This window comes from Nestor notabilis, unplaced genomic scaffold (genome assembly GCF_000696875.1).
Source record: "Nestor notabilis isolate BGI_N333 unplaced genomic scaffold, ASM69687v1 scaffold15384, whole genome shotgun sequence".
In the NCBI taxonomy this organism is placed as follows: Eukaryota; Metazoa; Chordata; class Aves; order Psittaciformes; family Psittacidae; genus Nestor; species Nestor notabilis.
The window spans coordinates 6173-16572 of NW_009925326.1; the positions used below are offsets into that span (position 1 = coordinate 6173).

At 44.8% G+C, this 10400-nt stretch overlaps 1 protein-coding gene across 1 annotated transcript in view; it reads left to right on the plus strand.

Annotated features, from left to right (window-relative positions):
* Window positions 1-10259, plus strand: part of ESCO2 (establishment of sister chromatid cohesion N-acetyltransferase 2) — a gene marked incomplete at its 3' end in the record, with an annotated part of 14606 nt that extends 4347 nt beyond the window's left edge. The window contains exons 3-9 of the mRNA XM_010013015.1: window positions 312-383; window positions 1058-1145; window positions 3794-3854; window positions 6533-6662; window positions 8921-9052; window positions 9366-9455; window positions 10116-10259. Coding sequence (XP_010011317.1) covers window positions 312-383; window positions 1058-1145; window positions 3794-3854; window positions 6533-6662; window positions 8921-9052; window positions 9366-9455; window positions 10116-10259 — 717 coding nt within the window. The remainder of the gene's footprint in view (window positions 1-311; window positions 384-1057; window positions 1146-3793; window positions 3855-6532; window positions 6663-8920; window positions 9053-9365; window positions 9456-10115) is intronic.
* Between the last annotated feature and the right edge of the window lie 141 nt (window positions 10260-10400).

A 10400-nucleotide genomic window follows, 5' to 3' on the forward strand; every position in this document is an offset into this window, starting at 1 on the left:
GCTAGAATACTACTGTAGTGTTTTATACTGGGCATTGAAAGGAAGCAATGAACAAGATTGGAAGCTGTTTTTATAGGGCTAATGTGTTCTATATTCCATAAAAGACAGTTTATGGTCTCCTTTGTTCACCTGCACTGGTTTAGTCTCTCTCTTGCATTCCTGACTTGATTGTCAATATGTTTTACAATGCAGCTTTAATAGAACACAAATGTTGGCTTGCACAGTCCAATCTTGCATGTGCGGTAAAACAAAGAAATGATCTGATAGCATTTCATTCTGCTGTTGTGGCAGTTTTTGTGTTGTTCTCTAAGGTTAACCAGAAACATGGAGTGTTTGAAAAGGGAACTCAGCAACTTCCTTACTACAAACTGAGCGCAGACCAAGTGTGGCCTTGATCTGTCTCGGATTCTGCTACTGCCAGGTCTGTTGCCTGGTGTTCCTGGTGGGAAATAATACACTGTCATATACAAAAAGAGCAGAGTTCAAGGCAAAAATCAGTTTGGCAAACTTCGATTTTTATAGAGCGTCTGTGAGAGGGTTCCAGAAGCTGTGAAGGTCCGGATGTTTAGGCAGAGAGTGAAGCAGAGTCCCAGAAATGGTAAAGAAATACAAACCTCTACAGTTGAGATATACTTGAAAAGCAAATAAAACCCTTACATCCTGTAATAAAACAAAAGCAGGGACATGCATAGGTGTTAAGAATCAAAACCCATGGCCATTGTCACAAGCTGAATTTGGTCTTAACAGTACCTGAAGACAGGTAAATATTGATGGTGTTCCAGAAGGCTGAGAGTAACCTGCAGGAAACGAGTTTTCCTCAGTACAGGGTGCAACATTTTCCAGTTCAGCATTCAGGTGTAACTTTCATAACAGTGAGACAGGGAGTGTGCTAAGACCATGTTTTGTGATTGGAAAATACAACTGTAATGCTTCATCATGTCAATTAATGCTCGCTATGAAGCTCCTTTGAACTCTGTGTGACTCCGTAGCTGCTGTGTGAGAACTTAATCAACTGGAGAGTTTTCTTTTTGCCTTAAAAACTGGTCTCCGTTTATAGGATGCTGATGAAATCAGTTCTACAGCCTGTGAGTCGGATGATGGCATTATTCCTTCAAGCCAGTCTCCACAGAAGGTGAATAAGCAAGGTGAGCTGGATTGTACTTCTCTTGGTCTGTGACTTTTGTTGCTGTAGGAAAATGAAGCAGAAGAGACCTCCCTCTAAGCCTTACAAGCACTAATTACCAGGAAAGGAGTAATTAATCTATTTTTCACACAACAAACACCTACATTTCCACAGGAAACCTTGTGAGCTTCCCTTGGGTGGAGGCAGACAGCAACCCACATGTTTTACATGCAGCTGCTGCCTGGAGGGTTGATCACTATCCCTTATTTTCCCCTGGCTTGTGGTTAAGTGTAGTGGTTCCCCTTATCGTTATATCAGCCTGTTTTTTCTCACTCTTTTCAATGCAAGAATGCTTTTAAAATTAAAATCATATATGCCCCTATGTGCTAAGTATTACCTATAAAGATAGAAGCACATATTAGCATTTACTCCTTACAGTCACTGAGGAAAGTCCACTCTATACTACTCGTTTCAGCAGTGAATTATTAACAATAATTGTTATATTTCCTCTTTGGAATAACAAGTGATTAAAAAAAAGAAGATATGTTACTTAAATATTTTTTTGTTAAAGCAAAATAATGCATTGGCCTCTACCTGCTGTCTCATTTTCCAAGTATGCACTAATGTGCCAGTATGTTTGCAGAAGTTGAGGTCATGTTATTTTATCCTAATTTCCTGGTTTCTCCATTTTTCCCTCTTAAAAATAGGCAGCACTCTCTATTCCAGTCCCAGCAGCCCTGGGAGCCTTATGAGCCTGTAAAGGTCTAATTTATTTGTATGTGCCCTTGACATCTTTTCCCAGCTGTGGAAGTTTATCTCCTTTTGGTCTTAATTGTGCTGACACTCGCATCACAACTCATTCTTTTATTGATGACTGAAATAAAAAGGCACTACATGTTCTTGTCATTGTTTGTCATCTAGTTTTAGTGTTTCCTCCCCTTTTGGTAGCAAAACATCTGGGTTTTCTTCTGTTGCAGGGTGCCACTGCCTACCCAGGTACAGCTCATTTTGCAGGCTGGCATTTCTGCTTTCAGTTCTTCATGTTGCTGCTCTGCTCTCCCCTGGTTTCTATTCCCTTTGAGATTTCTTGAATTTCCAGTGGGAGGAAAAAGTCATGATTTAGCTGTGTTTTGTCTCTTACTCTGCTTCGTTCTGGCACATCTGGTCTTAATCTGTTTCTTGAAGAAATTACCAGCACTCCTGAGGTTTTTTGGGTTTTTTACAAACCCACCCCCCCCTTTAGTCTTGCTTCACATGGGAACTTATTTATCAGCTTTTTGGAAGGTAGTGAAGCCTGTTACTGATGGTCAACACTTCCCTGTGCCTCCTCCTCATCCCGAGGAGTGGCGTGCTCCCTCCTGCAGCTGCTCTTCTTCCTGCTGTCTCTAGGTCTGTGTGAAAGACTCCTCTCACTGTGATTTCCACCTGTTTGTAAAGCTGTTGCCATCGTGTTTCCAAACATCACCTGCATTTCCCTGCTGGGGCCTTTCCAAAGAGGTGTCTTGGCCCCTTAAGCTCCTGCATTTCTAGGAATCTGTAGGCTTTTTATTGTTTATTAGTGTCTTCATGACTCCTTATGATCTTTTCCACTACTGATATGAAGAAGATACTTTCTATTATATCCAGTTTCTTAGAAACTGGTTCATATTCATGGTGTGTTTTTTGGGGCTCTTACAGCGGCTATTCTGCTTGCAGATGTTACTAAGTTTCTGTAATTCCTAAGAATCACAGAATGGTTGGGGTTGGAAAGGACCTTAAAGCTCATCTAGCTCCAACCCCCTGCCACATGCAGGGACACTTTGCTACAGCAGGTTGCTCTAAGCCCCGTCCAACCTGGCTTTGAACACTGCCAGGGATGGGGCAGCCACAGCTTCTCTGGGCACCCTGTGCCAGGGCCTCAGCACCCTCACAGGGAACAACTTCTTCCTAAGATCTCATCTCAGTCTCTCCTCTGTTAGTTTAAAGCCATTCCCCCTTGTCCTGTCCCTACGGGCTCTTGTTGGAAGTCTCTCTCCAGATTTGTTTTCAGCCCTTTTAGGCACTGGAAGGCTGCTATGAGGTGTACATGGTCAAAATACGATGGCATAAAGCAGTCTAATACCTAAACTTTTTATCCTTGAGAGAAATAAAATTCCAAACTATTATTTATTTTTTTTATTTATTTTGGCTTTACTTACCAAAGTCTTTGCTAAATTATCCTAAAGCTTGCAGCTCATGTGCTGTAACCTAGTGGTTAACTCGCCACTTCCCAACTTCTTGAGGCTGAAGAAGAAGCTGTAGGCTCAGGGTGCCTTAGCTGAAATAATGGGAAAGGGAGAAACTTCTTGATTAACACTCCTAATTAACAGCCAGGGAAGCGCTAAACTACTGCAGCAGAAATTTCTGCTTCATAATTCTGATCTGAGAGGGGAAAGCACCGAAGAGCCTGATCAACATCACTTCCAGTGCTTTTAAGGTGATTATGGCTGGATACCACTCACTGACACCTTTTTATCCTGCAGCATCAACAGATTCCCAGTACTCTCCGGACTTCTTCTCTATGGAGTTCAGTTTCACTCTTGTGTGTCATTTTGCAGCCTCATTGGTGTTTGAATGCGTGTTGCCATGTATCAATGTGTTCTGCAGCTAAAAAGGATTCTTAACCACAATAATTTTGCTTGTCTTTTCCAGCATCTCCTTCAAAGGCTGTCGTCTACCCGATATTCAGCTCACCTCTAACCAGCAAGAAAAGGTAGGATACTCTTTGCTAAGTCTTTCCAGGAATGATCAGATATGTCATAGCTGCAGAATCATGATTTTTATTTTTTTTTTAATTATAGTAATTCTTACTATGATGGTTTAGCTTTCTCCCATTCTTCGTAAGGTTTGGGAGTTTGAGGGTGGCTTGGGTTGGTTGATTGTTTTTAAGAGAAGATGCAGGATCAAATTTGTGTTGGTTTAGAGGGGCTCTAGCCTGTGAATAAGGAAATACATGCTTGCTTACTGTCTGTAGTACATTTTACTTGTGAATTTGTACATATTCTAGTACCTAAAGGGAATGACAAGAAAGCTGGAGAGGAGCTTTTGATAAGGGTCTGTAGGGACAAGACAAGGGGCAATGGCTTTAAACTGACAGAGGGGAGATTGAGATGAGATCTTAGGAAGAAATTGTTCCCTGTGAGGGTGGTGAGGCCCTGGCACAGGTTGCCCAGAGAAGCTGTGGCTGCCCCATCCCTGGCAGTGTTCAAGGCCAGGTTGGAGTCTGTGATTCTATGAAAAGCAATGAACCTCATGACACAGAGGGATTGGTTTGACACTGAATTTAAAGAACATGGGTATTCTTTCTGGTCAGGTGTGCTTTGTTCTGCGCTTACTTTTTTAACCTGAGATATTTGAGCACGGCAGCACTAAGTAGTAGCATGCTCAGCAGTGTCGATCCAGGTGCTGAAGGCAAGACAGAAGTTGGGATAAAAACAGGCGAAAAGGATTTATGGAAGCAGCTGCTTCTCTTCCACTGTCCCGTGCTCACCTGAGCTGGTGTTTTCTAAGATGATGTTTGATATTTAGGGTGATGGAAATGAAGCACAAGCCTGTGAAGTTTGCTTTTTGGTTCTATAAAAAGCATGGTATTGCTAAATTGCTTGCAAACACTGGGACTCTTTACTCATCAGGTGTAACTGTACAACCTGGTGTCTGTGCTTCCAATTAGGTTATTCCTTTAGTTAATATGCTGTAATACTCTTAGACCTCTGGTGGAAAAAAACCCCTTGTTTTCCCATGCAAGAGTTACGCGTCCCTCTCCCATATTGAATCAACTCCTTGATATACTTTGTTAACAATAAAAGCATTCCAAGTTTATTGTGAACATGAAAAACCCCATTTAAAGTCACTCTGAAAAGAGCCAAAATAAACTTTGCAAAACTTGTCGTGCTACTGTAGTCCTCTGCCACAGAAGTGTTGAAAGAGAGATCTGATTGCAGTATTTGCTTTGCTTCCTCATGTGGCTTTTCAAATACCTTCCGTGGTGCAAGTGGAACCCTGGAATGTGTGGAAATCCTGGTGTTTGTGATTAACTGAAGCTCAGTCTTGGATTTGCAGTTGTCTCCTGGGAAGCTGATGAGCGCAAGCTTTTCCTCCATGAAGTCTCTGCTTTGGAAATTCTCCTTAGTATCCAAATCTATAAAATTGTTTGGTGTAGCTCTAAATTAATTCCATGTTAAGATTTGCTGCACAACAGTTACAATTTCCCACTTTAAGATGGCTTAAGAAATGCCACCTTATGCACAGAAGCCTGAATGTAGGTTAGAAAAAACATGCAATTATTATCATCCATAACAACTTGCTTCTCTGTAAACTTCAAAAAATTCATGTAAAGCCTCCATGTCTGGATTTGCGTAAGAGCAATTCCTCGTGGCCATGCCTTGATCTGCTCCCCTCTGTGGGAGGCTGGCCCTGTGAGGAGGCAGAGCAGAGCTCAGCCCCAGTACCAAGAGCTTTCCCAAGATGCTGTGATTCCCTGTTCTGAAGGAGTGTTGGCATGAGGGACTGGGGCTTCTGGTGGTGCAGTCCTGCATCCAGCTCTTGGGGCCCCCAACATAAGAAGGGTGTGGAGCTGTTGGAATGAGTTCAGAGGAGGCCACAAAGATACTCCAAGAGCTGTAGCACCTCTGCTATGGGAATGGGCTGAGAGAGCTGGGCTTGTTCAGCCTGGAGAAGAGAAAGCTCCAGGAGACCTTAGAGCAGCTTCCAGTGCCTAAAGGTGCCAGCAAGAAATCTGGAGAGGGGCTTTTGACAAGGGCCTGTAGGGACAGGACAAGGGGGAATGGCTTTAACCTGACAGAGGGGAGATTGAGATGAGATCTTAGGAAGAAGTTGTTCCCTGTGAGGGTGTTGAGGTGCTGGCATAGGTTGCCCAGAGAAGCTGTGGCTGCCCCATCCCTGGCAGTGTTCAAGGCCAGGTTGGACGGGGCTTGGAGCAACCTGCTTTAGTGGAAGGTGCCCTTGCCCATGGCAGGGGGTTGGAACTGGATGAGCTTTAAGGTCCCTTCCAACTCAAAGCTATTCTGTGATTCTATGACTTGTGCACCTATTTCTTCACCTGCTGTTTCCACGCGTTGTGGACCTGGCCCTCTGCTTCTCAGTTTCTTGTGTATCTCCTTGACTGTTTAGGGAGCTGCTTAATTTCCAGTATCTGGGAAACAGGGGGGCTGTGGAAGTGAGAGAGGTGCTTAAGTAAGTTACTTAACTTATGATGTAATTGTAGCTCTTCTTAGAGCCCCCTCTTTCCTTCCCTCCTCCAGAAGAGCTAGCACCATGGCTGTCGAGAAGCTTTCCTCTATCTTTCCTACTTTGGGGTGTTGTGTGGTAAAAGTCACTACCCAACATGTTTGTTAACCTGTGCCTAATTTTCATCTCTGAAATGATTTTCAGGACACAGGCTGCGCTGGATGAAGCGACTCCTCCGTTTGGGTCCAGCCCACCTGCACAAACGCCTCACACATCGCAGAAAAACAAGAAGGCAAAAGAACTCTGCAGGCACTCCAGAGACCAGATGATCATAGTAAGGTTCCCCTCGTGGCATGCTGGGTCCTCTCTGTGCTAAGGATGTAAAAAATAGGCCTTGAGGCTCGCTGAGAAGTAGATTTTCTTATGTGTAAACCTCAAACCAACCACACTGCAATGAGTGTAACTGTGCAGTGATTAACGTAGTTAGCGCTAGACTAGGACAGCGTAGAAGCTAGGAAATATATTGTTATGGTTTCCCTGGGACTAACACTTTATTACACTTTGGAATTCAAAAGAGATTTATGGAACATGATATTAAAGAAAAAAAAGAAAAGTCCAAAGGAAGCTCAGCCAAGCCTGTATGGATGCTATAGGAATGAATTTGGCTGGATAATTTCCTTTTCCCAAGGCTTCCCAGCCCGTTGTTTGAGCAGTCAGCACAGCACTGCAACCACAGCAGCGAGCATCAGCCAGGGCAGCACGGGAGCAGCAATGAGCAGCCCTCTTTGGCAGCTCTGTGGCTGCCTTCCTGCTGTTGCCCTGAAGCATGGTGCATTGCTTGTGGAGCAGGAGGAGGCCGAGTGGTGTTACTGAGGCTCCGGAGTTGTGCAGCCATCACATCTGTGGGTTTCCAGAAAATATGCCTTCAGCGATGAGTAATTTTTTTAGTAAACCATTTGTTCTCACTTGGTGACATGCAGATGTTTTCAAGCCTGTTTCCTGAGGGAATGGGGCTTATGTGATCATTCTTTTTAGCTGAGCTGCCCTTTCTAGCACCTTTTGAGCTGTTTGCATGATTTCTGTCAAATTTGAGACCTCACAGATACAAATTTTTGAGTGTTTTGGAAACTGGTCCCTGTGGAAGGAAGAAATCCAGAGGAGTGCCTGTGCTAAGAAGAAAGCAGCAGTGTGTGCTCAGCAGCACTTGCTACCCTGCACATGGCCGGCCACGAGCTGTAGCCCTGCCTGGCTGTGCCCATGAGGGACAGGCTTTGGATGCTGTGCCATGATGGGAACCTCAAACATCCCATATATGGGATGTGTGGAAGGGAAGGTAGCTGCTGCAGCAGCAGTCAGTGCAGAGAAGTAAGAGGAGTCCTTAATGAACCAGGCTTCAATTCACCTCACTGAATTATAGGATGAGAGACTGGTTTGGGTTGGAAGGGAGCTTAAAGCTTCTCCCGTTCCAACCCCCTGCCACAGGCAGGGAACACTTCCACTAGAGCAGATTGCTCCAAGCCCCGTCCAACCTGGCCTTGAACACTGCCAGGGATGGGGCAGCCACAGCTTCTCTGGGCAACCTGTGCCAGCGCCTCAGCACCCTCACAGGGAACAGCTTCTTCCTGAGATCTCATCTCAATCTCCCCTCTGTCAGTTTAAAGCCATTGCCCCTTGTCCTGTCCCTACAGACCCTTATCAAAAGCCCCTCTCCAGCTTTCTTGTCAGCCCCTGTCGGCACTGGAAGCTGCTCTAAGGTTTCCCTGGAGCCTTCTCTTCTCCAGGCAGAACAAGCTCAGCTCTCTCAGCCCGTCTCCATAGCAGAGGTGCTCCAGCCCTCACAGCATCCTCATTTCTTCCTCTGTCTCACTCCAACAGCTCCACATCCTTCTTAGGTTGGGGGCCTCTGAGCTGGATGCAGGACTGCAGCAGCTCCATCCTTATACTGCTGCTTGCATGTGACTAGACATCCAAAGAGCATTCTGCTCTCTTCTTGCAGAACTGGCATTCAGTTCCTTTTCTTCCCCTCCCTGTGTGCTAAGAGATAAAACTGACATTATTTCTAGATAACTGATGGAAAGACTATCCAGAGTTTCCCTTTAGTTTATGTTTTTTGTTGGGCTCTTCTACATTGTTTCCTCAGTGGGGATACTGCTGATCTGTTTCAAGGCTTGTTCGGAATAACATGTTCACTGTGTTCCCTGGATAATACATGCTGTGTAGTTCCAAATATTCTGCAGATAAGCAAAAGCTTTTTGTCCTCTTCACAAATTCAAATGAAAACAAGAAACTTGTTCTAGTGGAAGGTGTCCCTGCCCGTGGCAGGGGGGGAGGAACTAGATAATAACATTAAAGGCCCTTTCCACCCAAAACATTTAACACTGTAGTGGAAGGTGTCCCTGCCAGTGGCAGGGGGATAGGAACTAGATAATAACTTTAAGGTCCCTTCCAACCCAAACCATTCAGTTATTCTATGAAAACAAATACTTGAATCTTTGATGATTGTTATTAGAACCAATTCCCAACCTCATTCTTTAAACTGAACGTGGTTTTGAAAAGCTTCAAGGCATTTTAGCTGGCTCCCTTTCTTACTAGGATGCTGGTCAGAAGCATTTTGGGGCTGTAGTTTGCAAGTCGTGCGGCATGATCTACACAGCTGCTAGCCCGGAGGATGAAGCCCAGCACATCCAGCACCACAAGAGATTCCTCGAGGGCCTCCGATATGTGGTAAGGCGATGGCTGCACTTGAGCTCAGCTGAAGAACACAGGGGAGGTGGTGTGCCATAGCCAGGAACAGTTGAGGCAGCCGCAGGCAAAGAGTTTGTCATCCAGTGAGGAGGTTAAAGAGCAAGTTAGGCAGATCCAGCAACTGTCTGCCTTCATCAGTTTGATGAATGTGACTTGACTTTATTCCTGAAAGCTCCAGCAGGTCAGATTACAGCTTCATCTGCCAGAGCCTTCGCTGAATCACTTCCTCTCTCTTGCTAGACCATTAACTTCTTGTTTGGCTTTTTTTTTTTTTTTTTCCCCTGTGTGGCAGGGTTGGAAGAAAGAACGGGTTGTGGCAGAGTTCTGGGATGGGAAAGTTGTATTGATTCTTCCAGATGACCCAAAATATGCCGTCAAGAAGGTACTTGTTTGTTTATTTTGGGGGTTTATGTTGCAGATCAGCTTTCCGCTGGCTTTGCTCCCAGAACAATCTCAGCGCTTGATCATGCATCATTTGCCAGTGCAGAGGGTGAACAGGAGAGGCAAGTGGGGTTATGACAGCAGTCTGGGTTGCTGGGGACACCCACCCTGACAAACACACACACACACACACGCTCCCTGCACTGAAGCTCTTGTTCTTACATGACCAACATAACCCAATCCTTTCCCTCACAAGCACAGGGGTGAGGGGCAGGCATAGAGGGATTATGGCAGAGAGACTCCTCATCAATATTATCTGCAGTTAGAGGAAACAGTTACTCTGTTAGAAGGCTCCTGTGGAGTGGGAAGCATTTTGTTTAAGAACTGCTCCGAAGTGCTTCTATTTTTTAATTTAGGGGCAAAATGTATGTGTGTGTATATATATATATAGGCCACACTAGCTGTGTGTGCAGTGAGAGCCCGCAGTATGGTGGGGACCTGCAGAGCATTTCACAGCTTCATTGTGAAGCCTGACCTTGTGAAAAACAGGATTATTTGGGGGAATGAGACCCTTTTTTTGGCAGGTTTCACGCACAGTCAAAGAACGTGTGTGTTAGTACTTAACATGTCCCTCTCTCTCTGTCTGGTTTTGTTGCCTTAGGCAGAAGATGTGCGAGAAATTGTTGATAACGAATTGGGATTTAAACAAGTTTCTTTGAGGTGCCCAGCCAAGACTAAAATATACTTGTTTGTGGCCAATGAGAAGTTGATTGTTGGGTGCTTAGTGGCTGAATCCATCAAGCAGGTACATGATATTAATTGTATTGGGAGGGGTGATATTGAAGGCTAATATTGGGGTGAACAAGGCCAAGCACAAGGTCCTGCACCTGGGTCTGGACAATCACAAGCACAAACACAGGCTGGAGGAGACTGGATTGAGAGCAGC